The sequence below is a fragment of the Maylandia zebra genome, linkage group LG18 (assembly GCF_041146795.1).
Source record: "Maylandia zebra isolate NMK-2024a linkage group LG18, Mzebra_GT3a, whole genome shotgun sequence".
NCBI classification, from domain to species: Eukaryota; Metazoa; Chordata; class Actinopteri; order Cichliformes; family Cichlidae; genus Maylandia; species Maylandia zebra.
Genome location: NC_135184.1, coordinates 27,955,385 through 27,974,119, shown reverse-complemented (window position 1 = coordinate 27,974,119; position 18,735 = coordinate 27,955,385). Strand labels below are relative to the sequence as shown.

At 43.0% G+C, this 18,735-nt stretch overlaps 1 protein-coding gene across 2 annotated transcripts; it reads left to right on the top strand.

Annotated features, from left to right (window-relative positions):
- The first annotated feature begins 3,485 nt into the window (after positions 1 to 3,485).
- col6a2 (collagen, type VI, alpha 2) lies at positions 3,486 to 16,706 on the top strand. 2 transcript variants are annotated; one of them, XM_004565396.6, is made up of 32 exons: positions 3,488 to 3,680; positions 5,417 to 5,504; positions 5,640 to 5,740; positions 5,839 to 5,982; positions 6,651 to 7,013; positions 7,096 to 7,116; positions 7,211 to 7,276; positions 7,377 to 7,475; positions 7,581 to 7,607; positions 7,725 to 7,751; positions 7,845 to 7,889; positions 7,992 to 8,045; positions 8,125 to 8,187; positions 8,278 to 8,340; positions 8,443 to 8,496; positions 8,580 to 8,615; positions 8,709 to 8,771; positions 9,430 to 9,492; positions 9,609 to 9,671; positions 9,765 to 9,827; positions 9,913 to 9,963; positions 10,048 to 10,146; positions 10,225 to 10,287; positions 10,368 to 10,403; positions 10,492 to 10,537; positions 10,631 to 10,783; positions 10,873 to 10,967; positions 12,397 to 12,578; positions 12,674 to 12,852; positions 12,950 to 12,988; positions 14,876 to 15,207; positions 15,730 to 16,706. In XM_004565396.6, the coding sequence occupies exons 2-32, from the start codon at positions 5,429 to 5,431 to the stop codon at positions 15,997 to 15,999; spliced, it is 3,036 nt and encodes a 1,011-aa protein (XP_004565453.3). In that variant the 5' UTR covers positions 3,488 to 3,680; positions 5,417 to 5,428; the 3' UTR covers positions 16,000 to 16,706. The 2 variants fall into 2 exon arrangements, with proteins under 2 accessions (XP_076733279.1, XP_004565453.3); XM_076877164.1 differs by lacking the exons at positions 14,876 to 15,207; positions 15,730 to 16,706 and adding an exon at positions 13,434 to 14,676 and having other exon boundaries at positions 3,486 to 3,680.
- The last annotated feature ends 2,029 nt before the right edge of the window (positions 16,707 to 18,735 follow it).

The window sequence follows — 18,735 nt, the reverse complement described above, 5'->3', positions numbered from 1 at the left end:
CTGTGCTGTAGACATGTTTGGTTTTTTTTACCTGTTCTTTGCAACAATATTTAATATTCTTTTAAATAAAACAATAATTTTGATAGATAATCAGGAAAGAGTGAGGAGAATTTTTCAGCCTGTTTTACACTGCTAAATGTCCAAGTGCTAACGTCACCATTTCCCATTTGAAGACAGCTTAATGTTCCATCTCTCAGTGTAACAGGCCAGTAGTCTTGTACAGCTTCCAAAGTGCTACCCATTGTGACGGCAAGTATCAGCCTGTTGAAATGCCCCTAGCAAGACAAGATACAGGACTGCTGACCTCTTTGCAGAAAAGGACAAGAGAAGGAATTCGTTTAGCAAAAACTGTCCATGATTTATTTAAAATATTTGCCTCTTCATCACTCTGTATCCACAGACACAAATGTTTGATTTTCTTCTCTATTGCTCAATGCGAAACACATGTTTTAAATTAAATCTCCTTAGTCAGAATTCAGGAGAAATTCGTTGAGACTGCCTCACTAAATCTGCTGTTTTCCCCTCCAGTGATCCTGATTTTTTTGTTCAGATCTTGACTGTGCAGCATTTATGTGTGCACCAGACATTCACTTCTGTCGGGTGTGTGTATCTCTGTACTGTTTGGTACATAACTTCCTGTGTCCAAGTAATTTCAAAATGACTTGAGCCCGAACTGCGCTTATCAGATTGTTCCACAGATCTTTCCCCAGTGTGCATGTTCTTTTATGCGCATATGCATGGGTGTGTCCAGTTGCATGTTGCCATGCATGATTTACATTTGCATGCACCTTTTAAATCTGTTGCATGCATGCAGCTATGCACTTGCACAGTGGTGCCAAGCACATAGCTTGTGTTGGCTGTGCAGCTTTTCTGCAATTTCCCGTGCTCCTTCTGTTTTCTGAGGGGACTGGACCTTTCTGTGCTGTCCTGCCCTCAGACCTCAGTACAGACTTTTTCCAAGGAAATTCGCTGAAAGTGTAGAAAATGTTTTTGCAAGATGTGTCCAAAAAAGCGGCAAAAAAGTGTTTGTCTATTATAGTTCTCTAGAACTCTGGAAATGGTTATGCATTAAACCTCCTCAGAGGGTGAAAGAAATGAAAAAAAGAAAAAAACAGAGAAGAAGAAATTTAAGTGTGTGTGTGTGTGTGTGTGTGTGTGTGTGTGTGTGTGTGTGTGTGTGTGTGTGTGTGTGTGTGTGTGTGTGTGTGTGTGTGTGTGTGAGAGAGAGAGAGAGAGAGAGAGAGAGAGAGATGCAAAGAGGTAACAACTACCAGCTGTTTTGTCTAAAGACAAAGCACATCTGGATGAAGAGAGAGATTGCCAAAAGAAGCAAAAAATGGGGGTTAATGTTAACTTGTGTAATGTTTATATGTAATATCCTGGCATTTGTTCACATATACATATACAGATCAAGAACTGCTCTGGAAAACCTCTTGAAAGAATGGCTCACATTCACACACCCAGTGACCATCACAGAGATTAAAGCACATCAAATAACCCATATCTGCACTCAGTTTGTTCTGCGCTCATTACAGACAGCAAAAATGTTTGTCTGCTTTTTCACTGCACAGCTCTTAACATTTTTATTTCCCCCCCTGCCCATGTTGCCCTTCATGTGCATTTGCAGTTGTTTGCAACAGGCACAAATAAATTGTTCCTTGTGACCTTTTCCATGGAACTGTGAGAAAATAAGCTGCAGCAGTGTCTGAGTATGATAGTTTTCTAGACACTTTTCTTCTACAGTAATCCCTCTACAGAACTCTCTTTCAGTCCATGTGACAAAAATTAATGTGTGTGTGTGTGTGTGTGTGTCAGAGAGACACAGAGAAGCAGAGACTGGTTTACTCTTATTCGGGAGGAAGGTCATTCCTATCCTATGAGTCACCCAGTTTTAAGAGAGACCAGAACACCCCCATCTCTCCATCACACACACACACACACATTGCTCCACTCTTCTCTTTTTAAGGAAAAACCCTTCCCCATCCAGAGAGAAGAGCTTCACATAGTAATAACTCTGGTCAGCAACTGGCCTTCTCTTCCTCGTCATTCTCTTTTCTGTCTCAGCACTTCTTCTCATCTTCCCACACGGCAGAATGCTGATTCCTGCCTCACCTCCAGACACCTCTGTAAGCGAGGTAAAGTTAAGAGCAACATCTTCAAAAATGTCCTTTCACAGATTCGTTACGTGTTCATTCGTGTCGCTTCGTCTAAAGCTTGACAAGGTATTTTATGTTGATCCTTGGTACAGCTTCAAAATAAAACTCCAGATTTTCATTTTTATTTTTTACAGCATCTTCCTTCCACAGTGAGTTAATCCACATGACCGCTTCATTTCCACATTGTTGGCTCTGCCATGTAAAGGATGTACAACTCTGTTCCTGATTTGCCTCCTGTGTTCTGCGCTGGATTACACATTAGTGGCAGTGTTAGTCTTCACTGCAAAGGCAGCTCCAGCAGCATAATCTGCAATGATAACATAAATTAAGACATGCTTTCCATTCACACTATAAATCTAACTGTTTGTGCAGATGTGCACAGACAGGGTAAATCCCCTAAAAAAGGGGAGAACTCCCACTACGTTAACACATACAAGTAGGTAAATAGTTCGCTTTAAGTCCCTCAAAATATGTAAACATGTGTGCAGAGTCATGCACAGGCTGCCTGTGTTTACACCAGGTATAAACTACAGAGCTTGGCCTACTAATTGCAAGCATATCACCAGGAACAGGCAAGACGGTGGGTTAGGAGTAGGAAGGGGGGTGAGTCTGCTCTTTATCCTGTTTTATTTCATTCTGACCTGCCACATGTCTGAGATCAACTGTGAATACCTCCTAAATGCTTTAGCTCGAGGACCTGAAAGCTCAGCGTGTCCTAAGGTTTTCACCATGTGTTCTGTGGAATGGCAATGATAAAAAAAAAACTGTGGCGTTTAAGACAGAAACAAGTCTTGGCATCCCAAATTAGTGGTGCTTGGGGGGAAAAATTGAATGCTGTAAATGACTTGTTGGCCTATAATCTGTCAAGCATATCAGAAATATATCTCTCATCAATGATATCAAGTCATTTTGAGCCAGAAGAATATTCATATGACAAGACAGAAGATTGATCAGCCCAAATATAACATCACACTTCTATAAAGAGAATTTAATTAGTTTAAGTGGCCAAAGATGTAGAACACGGAGCTTGTATGATAATGCAGAATCATAAGAATATTTCCATATCAGGTCATTTCTTTATTTTATATATGAGTTCTTCATAAATACACGTTGACTGCAGACTTTATATCAGGATAAGTAAATACATTAGAACTAAAGAGCACATATAAACACTGGCGATCACTTTCTGGCAAACGACCACCTGTTGGCACGGCAGGCACTTGGTACACGCACGCGCACACACACGGGTTCCAGCGAAGCCACGGCGCCTCCAAGCGGACGGCGTTGCGCACTGAGCTGAGCTGGGAGGAGGAGGAGGGCTCAAGAGCTCGTAGCTGGGGTTGGACCGGGACAGGCGGACGAACGGACGGTTCTTCTGCGGGAAGCAAACGCGCATCCAGGGTGTCATTTCCCACTCTCTCTTCCTGTATCACTCGTTCTCTCGGCTCCCCCCCCCCCTGTGGAGATGAGGAGATAATCAAAAGATAAGCTGCTGACGAAGTTCTGAAGTTGTATAGAGTTTGGGTAAGCTGCACTTTTACGCACAGACTCTTTTTGCTTCTCTGTTTCGCTCTCGCTCTCTCCCCCCGTGTCTCTCTCGTGAACCTGCCTGTCTCCCTCTTCTCTCCTTCTGTGTCTTGTAATTTAGTCCTATGAGCTGAAATGACGGTGTTTTCTCAGCCGACGAAAACTGTTGTGTGAACTCTAGCTCTCAGGCGAGAAGTTTGTGAGTTCTCAGAGCGTCAACCTTCTCTGAGAACTCACAAACGTTAAACAAACAAATAAAAATATCAGAGAGTGGATTGTATATTTCTTTGGGTTTTTTGCACGATATTCACCCGCTCTGAGCTCTAAAGCTGTGAGAGCTCCCACTCGCTCGTGGCCCGGGCAGTGGAAGAGGAGTAGGAACATCTGCAGAAGCTGCAGGACTCCTGCGCAGCTCACAGCCTTTTGTCCGCTAGAGGGACCCGCAGCAAAGCGCGTCGCTGACGAGGTTCTGGCTGATATTCCAGCATTAAAATAAAATGTAGGCCTGTATGAAAACTCACTCAGCAGCGCTGGTGGGGGAAAAATCATTTTGTTTCACAGATACGAGCTCCACCGGCAGAACAGCTGAGCTGTGTAGAGTGACATATATGAATGACACATGTAGTATTGGAAATTGTGTTGAAAGTTCTTTGTTCTCAGACGGAAGCTGTTTTCTCCTGTTTTGCGCCGTTAGTGTGCGTTTTTTCATACTGTGCTCTTGTAGACATTATTTTAGCTGGAGTTCCTAGTTTAAATGGAGTGATGGGCAATAGAGTTCTTAGCTTCTTTCATTTTGCTTCTGCCCAGATCATAAGAGCTCCCACAAGGCCCAATGTGCAACTGGTTTCTGTACATTTGTTTTGAATGGCAGAGACATGTCCCGTCAAAGCTGTAAAGTGTGTGATGCAAATAAGGTCACCGAGCCTGCCCTCAATGAGTTAACCTTGCTGTGACAGCTTTGGCTTTATGTGAGAGTGGAGAAATCCTGTTGATGGCAGTAGAGTGAGACCTTTGAAAGAATTTGGTTTGTGATAAAAATGTGTGCCTTTCTTTTTATCCAATCAACAACCTGTTTTCTGGTCTCCAGATGCAGCCATAGGCTGACCCTGATGTTCAGGAACACGGCTGAGGTTTCATGCTTTTTGTTTTGAGAATATAATCAGGTCAATACCTCGTAGCTTTGAGCTTGAACTGAACTACTTCACTCCTGCACAAGTTTTGTTGTTCTCATTGAACTTTGATGGAATCTGGTTGTAGTTTAGCAGCGGGTTAAGTTTCTACAGCGACACAGTCATACAGTCATACAGTTATTACATTTTTTAGCTTTTCTTTTCTTTTCTGTCTTTGGACACACACAAAACAAGTTTGACTCATGTGATGCTTTCAAACCTCTTACATAACTGCACGGCAGCCATTTTGTTCACTGTACAACAGTCCCTGCATGTGTTTGTTTGACACTGATGTCAGATGAAGAAAATGAAAAAAAAAATAAGTTCAGTTTTAAGCAGGAAAAAAGCACTCTAGATACAAAAAATTCATATAGTGAAGCGTGCATTTTCAGGGTTTTTTATAATGTTTTATATATTAAAGGCTATTCTCTCATCATTTCTTTTTTTCATCTTAATAATCTCATCATGCATGTCTTTGCCTTTCTTTGCTGTTTTATCCTGCAGTTGCCGAATTCATTTCCCAACTGCAATAACTGAAAAGTGTGTTTCAATGTGCCGTGACAGGAGAAGAAGAAGATGGTGGGGTTAGAGTTCGTCCTGTTCGCTCTTCTCTTTGGAGCCCTGACTCGTGCCGAGAAAACCGATTGCAGCAGTGAGCACGACAAAACTGAACAGCCACAGTTTCACTAACACAACATGGAACATTTGTCTGATTCAAGTACTCTGTGATGTAACAGGAAGGAAGGTTTAAGTTTGTGTTTTTGTGTTCTCATCTTTTCCCTTCTAGAAAAAAACGAATGTCCCATAGACGTGTATTTCACCATAGACACGTCGGAGACTATTGCCCTGCAGGAGCCGCCTCCTGGAGCACTTGTGGAGAGTATCAAGGTTGCTCATTTATTTACAACTCTGTGGCTTAAAACGATCCCTATTGTTGGATTTAGTAAAAGTAACAGCCGTGTTGTGTAATGTTGTTGATGCTGTAGATATTCACGGAGCAGTTCGCACAGCGTTTGGATGATGAAGAGCTCAGGGGTGTCGTGCGGATCACCTGGAAAATCGGTGGACTGCACTTCTCCCAGACACAAAGTGTTTTCAGTCGGTTTGCATCCAAGAATGATTTCATCACAGTGAGTGACGCACATCTCAAAAACCTTTAGTCTTTCAAATACACCTGTTCACTTTTTGTCCAATAGCCAGCTGGCCTAATTGGCACAGAGACGGATCAATTCAGCTCAAGTTCATTTTATGTATTAGCACCAAATCAAAACAACTGTTACCTCATTGGGCTTTATATTGTAAGGTAAAGACCCTACAATAATACAGAGAATCTGTATTATTCTAAAGCATCTGGGAAGGAAAAACTCCCTTTTAACAGGAAGAAATCTCCAGCAGTACCAGGCTCAGGGGAGCACAGCCGTCTGCCCTCCCTGTCTGGGGCTGAGGGGAGGTAGGCAAGACAAAAACCACATTGTGGAAGAGAGTCGACTAATAATAATAACTAATGATTAAATGCAGAGTGGTGTATAAACACATAGTGAGGGAAAATAAGTGAATGAAGAAGAAGCATTCAGTGCATCATGGGAAGCCCCCAGCAGCCTCGGACGAATGCAGCATAACTAAGCAAGGATTCACGGTCACCTGATCCAGCGTTAACTGTAAACATTTAAAACAGGAAGGTTTTAAGCCTCATCCTATCAGGCTTCTCCTTTAATGTTTCTGCTGTAAATAACATAAAATAACACAAATTTTGTAACTCATCCTTCATGATAACGCCTCTGATTTTCTATGTTTCCAGGGTGTGAGGGGAATCAGGTATTTGGGTAAAGGGACCTACATCGATTGTGCCCTCAGAGAAATGGCAAAGGAGATACAGAGCTCACCCTCATACCCCAGGGCCCTCCGATTTGCTGTTGTCATCACTGATGGTCATGTGACTGGAAACCCGTGTGGGGGTATTAAGGTGGCAGCAGAGGAGGCTCGTGACAAGGGCATCCATATCTTTGCTGTGGCAGCATCGAATAACATAGAGGAGACTGGGCTGAGGGACATCGCCAGCTCTCCAGTGTCCCTCTACAGGAATGAATATGCAGCTGTGAACTTCAGCCAGAACAGAGTCACGATAGATACCCCAACTATTGATCGAATCATCAAGACAATGGTAACTTCCAAACACACACACGCATAAACAGTCACAGCTACTGACAGCTACTGCTAACGTTTTGTGTCCTTTGTCTTCACAGAAACATCTGGCATATGTAGAGGTAAGACACACCTGAGAATCAGAAGAGGATCAGTTTATGAGCTGCCTTCCTTTATCTTCACTGACTGTCTCTCCTTGTGTCTTGTGAACCGCAGTGTTACAATGTGTCCTGTCTGGAGACAAAAGGGCCTCCTGGTCCAAAAGGCCACAGGGGACAAAAAGTGAGTTTAACACACACACAAACACTCATGCTTAGAGCACTTTCACCTATGTGACTTTGATCCTCACAAATGTTTTCTCATCTGAACTCGATGACTGCAGGGAGCTAAAGGAGACAATGGCGAGCCAGGAATAAAAGGAGAAAGAGGTCGCCCAGGAGACCCCGGTATCGAAGGTCCAATCGGTCAGCCCGGTATCAAAGTAAGAAGCCACACTTTCGCCTACCCATCATCTTCATCAGTGCAACTCTTAACATTGATTTAGGCTTTATAATGACACATGGTTTTCTTTGTCCCGTCTCTGTAGGGAGAACCAGGTCTAAAAGGCGAGAAGGTGTGGCTTTTGGATTTTTTCAACTATGAATGGGCTATGGAGATGTTTGAAAATGAATGAAAGTAACGTCTGTGTTTCTTATACATAAAATGACTACTGACTTTTGTCTGACTACAGGGAGAGATTGGAACTCAGGGGAAAAAGGTATGTCTAATCTAACGTCATCTCTAAATAATCATTAATGCTGGAAGGTGATTTGCTTTTCTCATCTAACTGTTTCCTCTTTGTTCTCATTAGGGTGTGGCTGGCATCCCAGGACGCAACGGGACAGATGGGCAGAAGGTAGGACTCAAGCAGTCTTTCCTTAAATGCTCTTATTTTGAAATGACGCTCCCAGTTTTTGATCATGGGATGCTTTTCTGATGTATTTGTCGTTGTCTTTAGGGTAAAATTGGGCGAATCGGCGCTCCAGGCTGCAAAGGAGACCCAGGCGACAGGGTATGTCACGTCACTGATTACTATTCAAAACTATTATTACATGCTATCTATTTATGGTCTGTTTTTTGATGGTTTGCAGGGTCCTGACGGTCACCCTGGAGATGTCGGTGAACGTGGTCCTCCCGGATCTGATGGAGACAAGGTAGATGGTCGCTCCTGCTGTAAAAATAATAAAATTTAAAAATCTATAATTTGTTCAAGAGGTGATGAAAGTCTGCTTAATTGTCTTTAGGGAGATCCTGGGCGCCCTGGAAGATCTGGTCCGCCTGGCCCAGACGGAGATCGTGGACCAAAGGTAAATTCTGTACCAGCAAACAGACAGAATAGCAGCATGGAAGTCACATTAGTATGATCAGTGTTGGAGGTGATAGACTAAACTCTGGTGTTTCATCTGCAGGGAGAGAGGGGAAGTCCTGGATCACCTGGTATTCCTGGAGCGAAAGGAAACACTGTAAGATGCATCCCCACATAAATAACAAAGTCACACTCATTCACCTGCTTCAAGGCGCTGATTGCTGTGTTGTGTGTTTTTAGGGAACCTCTGGAGTCCCGGGTGTTCAAGGCGAGAAGGTGAGAACACCTATTTCATTTGCCAACAGTCGTTCTCCTGCGAGCTTTGTCTTTATGTGGCATCACAGCTGCCATGCCTTTTTTTGTTTGTAGGGTAGAAGAGGAGACTATGGTCCAAAGGGTTCACAAGGGCCTCCAGGCACTAAGGGAGAGAAGGTATGTCTTTATGTACACACTGACACAAATCGTAAATGTCAGGTTCAGGTGGTTTGGTCTACAGTAGGTGAGCAACTCATCAACATACACATGCAAAACATAAAACAACAGATAAGCAAAAGAAATGAATGCTGTTTTGTACTTTGAACACTGCCAGCCTTCATCAAGAAGGAAGAAACTCAAAGTCAGTATGCAAAGGATGCGAGTGGTCAAAGTAAGATCGAAGCAGCCGACCGCTGGAACTGTCTGGCCTCAGCTGTGGCTCACCAATCAGCCTTTTAGACCAGTCAACAACTTAACTGAGAGGTTTTTTTGCTTACAAATAAGCATCTGACCTGCGCCAACAAGGAAAAGGATAGACTAAGAAAAAAGAGTTTCCTCAGAAATGACAGTCCAATCAGTCAGTAAAGGCTCCAAGATTTTTACAAGACTTTTTTGTAAATATTTTTTACATGTCACACTGACATCTACTAAATCATCCAGGACAGCGCTGTGGTTGGTCTTATCGTCTGAGGTCCCACTAACTTTTGGGACCTTTTGTAACTTTTACATCACCTACATGATGAATTATTCGCATATCCTCAAATGATTTGTCTCTTAAATCGGTTTTATTATTCCACCACTGGGAGGCTGAAGGGCGTTTTTTACTGTGTTTCAGGGTGAAAGTGGGCCTGAGGGCCAGAGGGGCCTTCCCGGTGAAACAGGAAGCGATGGGGCAAAGGTAATATGAACTGCGGTGTCACATTCATTGATTCATTGTCATTGAACACTATACAGTCTTGAGCTCTTTAATCTACTTGAGTTTGTTACATGTGCGCTTTTCTTTGTTCTGAACAGGGTGATGTTGGCTTGCCAGGACCTAGGGGACCAGCAGGCCCACCAGGAGAGAAAGGAAGAACCGTGGGTTAAAAGTCACATTTGAGAACTATATTTAAAAGTCCCTTAAAGACATATATGTTAATCCACTCTCCATTTACTCTGCTTGTATTTTAGGGCAGCAGAGGTGACCCTGGTGATGCTGGACCTAGAGGAGAGCCTGGAAACCTCGGACCAAAGGTTAGACTCTCCACGTTTGTTTCTGTGGTAGCTGTCTTCATAGCTGCAGTTCCTTGTTTTAACTCTTTGTTTTATCGCTACTCAGGGAGACAATGGAAGAGCTGGCTTTAGCTATACGGGATCAAGAGGAGAACCGGTAACTTAGAATCAATGCGTTAACACTGCTTATAGTTTCTGCCTGACATGGCCAGGTGATGAAATTTTCCCCGATAATACGCAGGGTGACAGAGGAGACAAGGGTAAGCGTGGACCTCGTGGCACCAGAGGTGACTGTGGTCAAAAGGGTGAACCTGGACTTAAAGGAACTCCAGGACAACCAGTAAGTAGCACCTCGGATGAAGTTTGAAGTTTCTCTTTCGCTCAAAGGAAAGCTGTGTGATTTATTTCCTTCCAACAGGGCGAGCCAGGGTCCCAGGGTGAACCTGGATCAAGAGGCCCAAAAGGAGAAGCTGGGCGTGATGTGAGTACACAAAAAACAAACAGACAGATCCATAATGTAGTTGCATTCGCAGTGTGATATTTCGCATTGTCTTTTTGCAGGGAGATCCTGGCCCTGAGGGGGATCCCGGCCTCACTGTGAGAATATTGCAACCAACTACACTTTTATTATGTCAGCACAAACACATGATGATGATTTAATGATGTTTCCTGTCTTTTCCTGCAGGAATGTGACGTCATGAACTACATCAGAGAGACGTGTGGCTGCTGTGGTGAGTTTGTTTGCCTCTCTCTAAACATTCATGACATCAAAGTGCTCTGTCAGATTGTCAGACCTTCACAGCGTGCTGCGTTTTCATCTCTAGACTGTGAGAAACGTTGCGGACCGCTGGACATCGTGTTTGTTATCGACAGCTCAGAGTCCGTGGGTCTCACCAACTTCACCCTGGAGAAGAACTTTGTCATCAACACCATCAGCAGACTGGGATCATTTGCCAAAGACCCTCTGTCAGACACAGGTAGATACAGCTGTCAGGCTTTAAGTTCACATTTTTACAAGATAACTCCCAATTACACCTGTTAATAAGATAGCCACGCTTGTTTCCAGGCACTAGGGTGGGAGTGGTTCAGTACAGTCACAGTGGAACCTTCCAGGCCATCCGGCTCAACGACCCCAAGATTGATTCATTGGCTGCTTTCAAGGTCTCACACAGACGGACACAAACACATGTGTCAGTTTATTTTTAGAGTAGAGAGGAGATTGTTCTTTACACCAGATGTTTTTTTTTAATGAACTAGGCTGATCAGTCTGCACATGTTCCTCTCAGTACGTTGCTTAGTAGTGTCTGAGCTGCAGAAGATGGAATTCACCATCATAAAGCAAGTGTCTGGCCACATATGATGTTTTTCTTATTATAAACAAATCAGAAAAGAATAAAAACGATGATACACTGCATATAACAGGTTGATCAGCCACTGTGATGTCACCCATTGACTTGGGGGCTCTCATTTTAAAGCTTTCAGTTTTACATTTTAGCCAGTGCTATTTCAGTTTTTTAAAAGCACATGTCCCAGGCCAGGGATGGATCATACTCAGATCTTGGATTTCAAGTTAATACTGAAGCAATTTGCAAGTTAGAAGGCTACCACGCCCAGAGATATGCCTCATTTATTTCATTTTCATTAGAGCTTTAATCAACAAACCCAACAACACGTTGGATGGAAGATTTGAAACTTAGCACTGAGATTTTAAACTAGTTAAGAAAGTGTTTTCCAGACATCATGAATCAAATTTTAAAAAAGCAGAGTGATTTTCCCAGACCTCTTCACAATTGAGGCTTAGACGATCTGCCCCCTGCTTGGCATTAGAAAGAATGTAAGAAGTGTAATCCAGCTTCTCTCAAAATATTGTTTGTTACAATTGCTGATTACATTTGGTAAACAAGTTTAAATTTGAACTTGAATGTGGTCAGTGCAAACTTTATCCTATTTTATTACATTAGGGTGTGTCTGAAAAAAATGGAAATAACTTCTGAATCTGAACAGTGATGTCAACACAGCAGTACCTTAAACCTGCATTCTTTCTAATGGCCAGACGGGGGCGACTCATCTGGTTGCAAAAACAAATCTGTCTCTATGAAAGTTTATCGGTAAATGTATCCACTTATCTATTGACTCATAGCCTTGAAAATCACTTCACTGTCAAATTCATGGTCCCATGTGCTAGTTTTAAGTCCTATTTAATAATACAGAGTGTTCATTTTGTAATTTATGGTTCCACTAAGAGTGAAAAAGATAATAAAACAGGGTATAATTTAGGGATAGTGCCTTTCTGATCTGCAAGCTACTGTAACCTCTATAACTATAATTAAGGTAAAATGCTTAGTTTCTTACCGACATCCATCCTTTTGCTTGTTTCATTTAAAAAAAACCAAGGCAGTAAATGACAAAAAAAGGGATTCAACAAACCATTGGGTGTCATTACAGCCTATAATTTCACCTCAGCACATATTACCATAATTGTTTTTATAGAACAAGGCCGTAGTCAGACATGAAGCGCCTTTGTAAAAATAATGGTGGTGATGTGACATAATACGCGGCAAACTCTCATACTGTCGTCTCCATCCCTCAGGATGCAGTAAAGCGTTTGGAGTGGATCGCAGGAGGTACGTTCACGCCGTCTGCTCTGAAGTACGCCTACGACAACCTGATCAGGGACAGCCGCAGAGCGAAAGCCAACGTCACTGTCGTCGTCATCACCGACGGACGCTTTGACCCCAGAGATGACGACAATTTGCTCACCTACCTCTGCAGGTGCTACTGGGGCTGTGGTTTGAGATTCATTTTTTGTGAAAAGGATCATTTTTATCTCATCGATTGTGTTTGTGTGAACCAATGCGTGTGAGTAGAGATCCCAACGTTGACGTGAGCGCCATTGGTATCGGAGACATGTTTGAGCAGATCGAGGAGAATGAGAGTCTGAAGAGCATCGCCTGCCAGAGGGATGGTAAAGTAATGGGAATGAGACGCTTTGCAGACCTAGTGGCAGAGGAGTTCATTGACAAGATCGAGACCGTGCTCTGCCCAGGTAAATACACAGAAATATTCATTCTGTGCAGCATGTAGTGGACTAACCATCTTGTTTTGTTCTTCATGGTTTGACATATTCGCTATCTTTGTTTTAGATCCTTTCATCGTGTGCCCTGATCTGCCTTGTAAATCAGGTAGGATTTTTTGTATAAGTCTAAGTGTCCTGTTGTAGCTTCACTTATTCCTGTAACATTTATACTACGCTTCAAATTAAGTTACTTTTTGTTTTGCCTTATTGAAAGTTCTTCCATCGAGGTACTTTTACCTATTTATACAAATCGCCCTGCATTTCACTTCAGTGGTGGCCATTTACAACTTAAATACCAATAGATTTGCCTTCTTTTTGAAGCATACTGCCCCGTTAGACTGCATTAGGATTTGGTTGCAATTTGTTAAACCGTGCGAGCAGTAGGTCAGTAGAGATCATTACACCTCCTTTGTATTGGTGCGATTACATTTTTTGGCTCAATCTAAGAATTTTCAAGCAACTCAGTGTACCTCCGACATCTCAGTTGGCTCTGTTGGTGCCTCGTGTTTGTGGGACCACGCCCACAATGTTATTCCGCCCACTCGTTGCAGGAGGGGGCATCTCTGTGGGGCAAGCCCCACCCCCTTGGAAGCCACTAGCCGAGGAAGGCAGCCCCTCATTGGTCCCCACCTCTTTGGAGGGTGTGACCAGCCTGCTGAGCGGCCTGAGCGAGCAACAGTATGGGATTGGTGTGGCGACCATGGCGTACACAGCCCAGAGAGCCAAACTCGCCCAAGGAGCGGACAGGCAGCAGTGGACCCAGCTGTTTATCAACTCCTTCAAATATGTCTATGGGGACATTATGGGGGACCCAACGAAAGCCATAGGACTTTGCTAATGCTAATATGCTAACCATGCTACCTCGCCATTATGGATGCCATTGACTAATAAGCTTACTGCTGGACAAAGAATAGAATTTATTCAAACTGTGGGCATTGTTTTATTGTTTAAACTATGCAGGTGAAATATACACCTGGGCTGAACTGCATGATATGAAGCTGGTCTTTTACTAAGCTTTCAGAGAACCCTTTGTGTGAATTGACTTCAGTCAAAATGTGGATTCATGATCCCTTCTGGCCTCAGAATATAAATATAAATATAAACATTTATGGATATAGCACAGTAATCCTGAGTATGTCTGTTAGTAATATGTACAGATCACGTATTTCAAAACATTTTCAATTGAAATGGAAAATGAATGTCATGCATTTGTTGGAGGCAGATTTGTCTACAGGGCCGTTCTTGTTATTCGGTTACAGTTGATGGAGCCTCATTTTCACTGTGAATCACTCCGATGACAGGTTTTTTTTTTGCTGTTTTGCACGTATCCATGGTTACAGCCTTTATGTTTTTTTCCCCTGTGAATGAATCACGTCGGTGAAAGGCTGTTGCATGTGGAAAATATCTGGTTTTACACAATTCACAGCATACTGTATGTGAGTCAGAGGATGGTGTATGTTAATGTTTGGTTAAATGAATTGGCACCGACTGTGAGGGAACTATTGTATGATGTGCCCTTGACTGGTGCATGTTTTTCGGGGGGATTTTTTTTGCATGTGGCTTGGCTTGCAAAGTAGGATGACTTGAAGAAAAGGACCACAGAGTGGCTTCAATCCAATGTCATGTTATTGTTTTAGCTCTGTGACTGCAACTTGCTGATGTGAACATTGTTCACGTTGTTCATTTTGTTTCCTGTAAAATGGGATACATTCATATATTATTTTTATTTTAATGTCTAAAGAGAATAAACTCAACGAGCAAACTAAAACAGTGCTTTATTGACAAGGCCGGTCAGAATCTGGGAAGGCTACTCAAAGAAATACTGAAAGAGCCGGACTGCAGCTGGCATGCATGGAATTACAGCATGTTGTTGTTAATATGTGTATATATATTTTTGTTGTTGTTGTTGTTGCGGGCTTTGACTCTTGAGCATCTGTTTTCCAGCTGTAGCTCACCGAACACCCTGCTATGTATGTATGTGTGTCTGTTCCAGAGCCTGCTGTGGCTGCTTGTGTTCAGCGGCCAGTGGATATGGTGTTCCTCCTGGATGGTTCTGAGAGGATGGGGCTGGAGAACCACCGCAGGGCCAAAGAGTTCATTGAGAATGTGGCTCGCCGTCTCGTCCTGGCTACCGGCGAAAATGACGATAGGAATTCCCGCCTGGCTTTGTTACAGTACGGCAGCCCCTCGGAGCAGAGGGAGGAGTTCGCACTGACGCATAACCTCACAGTGATCTCCGATTCACTAGCAGGCGTCACCTACATGGATTCTTCCTCTGCTTTGGGCAGCGCTATCATCTATGCTGTCAACAATCTGGTGTTCAAGGTATAACAAATATACACATCTTATTTTTTTTTCATTTGAGAAGTCCAGACCACTCCCTCCAGCTGTTTGAGGTGACACGCAGCTTGTGTTCTAGCCAACACCCGCTTCTAACTGTAAATGGCTGAAGGTGCTTAATGTCTAAATTGTTGTGTTACTTAAAAATTAACCTAAACACAGAGACTTTGAAGGATGAAGTCAGTGAAGTCAGCTTGAGAGATCAAAACTGTTTTTTACTCTGTTGTAGCATTGTTAACTCTGTTGTAAAGCTCAGCATTTTAACAAGGGAGTCTGTGGGGATTGACTCACTTTTAGAGCCTGCCTCATGTGGCCAGACGAGGTACTGCAGTTTTTGGCATTTTGGTGTGTTGTTTTTTTTTGCAGTCCTAGTGGTTGTCTTTTTGACTCCCTGGAGTTTTCACTGATTGACTGATAATCTTCTGGCATCACTAATGTCGCAAGTATGGAGCAAAAAATGCTCAAATGATACGCGACTTTATTATTTGTTTTATGTTGTGTTTGTAGGGCAACAGTCGCTTGTCACGCCGCAACGCTGAGGTGGCCTTCGTGTTCATCACTGATGGCATCACAGCCAGAGAGCAGCTGGATGAAGGTGTGAGCGCCATGAAGAGAGCGGAAGGCGTTCCCACGGTGATCGCCATGGGAAGCGACACTGATGAGGAGGTGCTAAAGAAGGTGGCGCTCGGAGACACGTCAGCCATCTTTAGGGGAGACGATTACGCCATGCTGAACAAGCCGGCCTTCTTTGAGCGCTTCATCCGCTGGATATGCTAGAAAGGAACTGTAAAGCTAGAACGAGAATTCATGGGAGGAAAGAAGGACCAGCTCCTTCAGCGTACATGTAAACACACCCTCACAGACCACACCTCTGTGGTCACTATCATTACTGGATGGAAGGCACTGAGGGGGCTACATATCCTGTCATTATGGGAGAAAATTAATTTACCAAAAGCAAAAGCAGTCTATGCAGGACCAACACACACACACACACACACACACACACACACACACAAAGACATGCAGTATCATTTGTATCAGTTGTTCTTTTAATCTCAAATCTATATTTTCAGCCAAAGACCTCCCAAAGGAGAGGTACGTGATTTCTGAATGTGTACCACTTTATCAGTAGGCTTTATTTTGTATTAATTTTTGGTTTGCCGAAACACATTTTTCCTCCCTCTCTCACAGACGTGTGCACACACACAGTCCTTTTTTCCAGGAAGTCAGTATTTACTTAAAAGGTGCTAAAGTAGAAAAACAAGGACAAAGCCATTTTATTTGGTATTGAATGTGTTTTTTACTTCATGTTATGCTGTAAATGTAGATTGATCAGGGCATAAAAACATGTAGACATGTTTCAAACACAAATTACACACACAAATGCATATTCAGTAGATAATTGCACACTGATTAACACGCAAGCCTAAATGAACCAAATCTGTAAACCTGACGTCCAAATAAAGCCTGATATTATGATCCCAGCACTGTCTGTTGTGTCTGCCAGCCTGTTTGTAATTTCTTTGACACCAGTGACTTTCCTCGGTTTTACGCAGTAACTGTTAGTCAGCTTGCCTCCTGCTGGAACTGCTGGATAATGATTCAAACCAATAAACTAGTTCTTTATATTGTAAAGGAAAATATATTTTGCTCATTTGCTGTGTATTTTTCTTTATGTATTTTAATTATAAAGGCCTGTATAAAAGAAGGACAGCTTTGACTCACAAACAAACTGCTTAGCCAGACTGACACTCTGCAGAACAGGAAGCTTTCATGCTCATAACTCTCTGTAACTAACAGCGGGTTGTATTTTTTCCCCCATTCACCCAGAGCAGGTGACATTAAAAGACAGGGTCAGCTTCTCTAGCAACCATGTGGATTTAAAAAATTAAATGTATAGACCACACCAGCAACATTTACATCCATATCCTATAGACACCAAAGAGAGGGGTGTATAAGAAGGGTTAGCAGAAGTATGGACATTATCAGATTTTTTATTCTTTTGGGACAATGTTTACATTTTAGTAGAGGTAGTCAGATCTTTTTGAAAGGTATTGAGTGGTTTCGCTTTCCCGAGCCTTGACTTGATGCAAATAGACTGACCATGTATGATAAGAGTTTTTAGGAGTAGCTTAATTATTTCTTCCATTTCTTTTGTTTTTCATATTTGCAGTTGGTTAGCAACTGTAACAGTAGAATGGCTGTCACAATAACAGTGTAATGCCTTTTTACCAATAATGTAGTTTGGGCTGTTTCTTATAGTTACAAAGGGCTTTCAAAGTTTTTACATCAGAAGCCGATCCTGTTGCAACCCTCCCATAAAGGACTACTTTTTAGCAGCCCATCTATGACCCTTGGTGCAGTGGTGTAATTCCAATAGAAGACAATAGAATTATCCTCAATGAGCACACATTACAATCAGTACTTGGCTGATTGTCCCTCCTAAATGGAGGGACAGTAACTGCGTCTCTCCATTTAGGCTTGGACTTTGTATCTTTTGTAGGCTTGGACTTGACTTTGGGCAGGTGCAGTGCCTGCAGGCCCAAATATGTTGCTGGTTGGTCCACCTAATTATGATCACCTCTGGGTCCAAAAAATCAACATGGTGGTGTCCGTCACACTACACACAACACAGAGTGCAATAACCAGGGGATGAGGTCACGATGGCTGTGTCCAATTTGACATCACGTGTCAGCGTGTTTGTTTCAGTTCCTCAAGTTCACGAAGCCAAAGCCAGCCAGCCTGTGGCAAAAGATAAACAGCACCCATAGCCGATGCACCAGCCAAGGAAGAGCCAACCGCTGCCACTGCCGCTGCTGTCTCGGCACCCTCAGAGCCTGAGCCCACGCCTTCCTCATTTCCTGATGACACATCCCTGAAGAACCAGGAGCCCCGCCTGGGACCCAAGCCTCGCTCACACAAAAGGGTCCTCAACCCTCCTGAGAAATGTCTAATGTGCTGAGCGTGCCACCTCTCCCAGTTTGTGTCCATAAACCTCTTTTTCTGCTCCCCTGTTAATCTTCTCCCATTCTTACACTGCTCTTTGATGGTCATGTGATCTCTACACCTAAATACAGCCCAGTTATTGTTGTTGTTCACACCTGACGCCTGGGCTCATAAGTTGTCCTCAACATCTTGCACTTTCATCCCCCGTTTCTGACTCCCTGCCATCTGTCTTCTCCTCGATATTCTTCTATAATGAAACCTGCATTTATTACAGTCACCAATGAGTCAGCTGAATGGCTAGCTGTCACATTATCACTTTAAGTGTAACACTTTTCAGTCTCAACTTTGCAGTTCCTGTTTTCATCGTTTGTGGTACAAGCATTTGTAAGTGTAATTTGTTTGGAGGCACAATCGTTGAATTTTGTGTATGTGAAAACATTTCTGCATCTCAGGAACGGTTTGGACTACTTGCATAATTTTCAGCTTGAAACTGACCTGCAATTTGGTTTGGCTAAAAATTTCACAGCAGACATTTGCCCAAATTTCTGGGAGCTTTCTGGGGTGAAC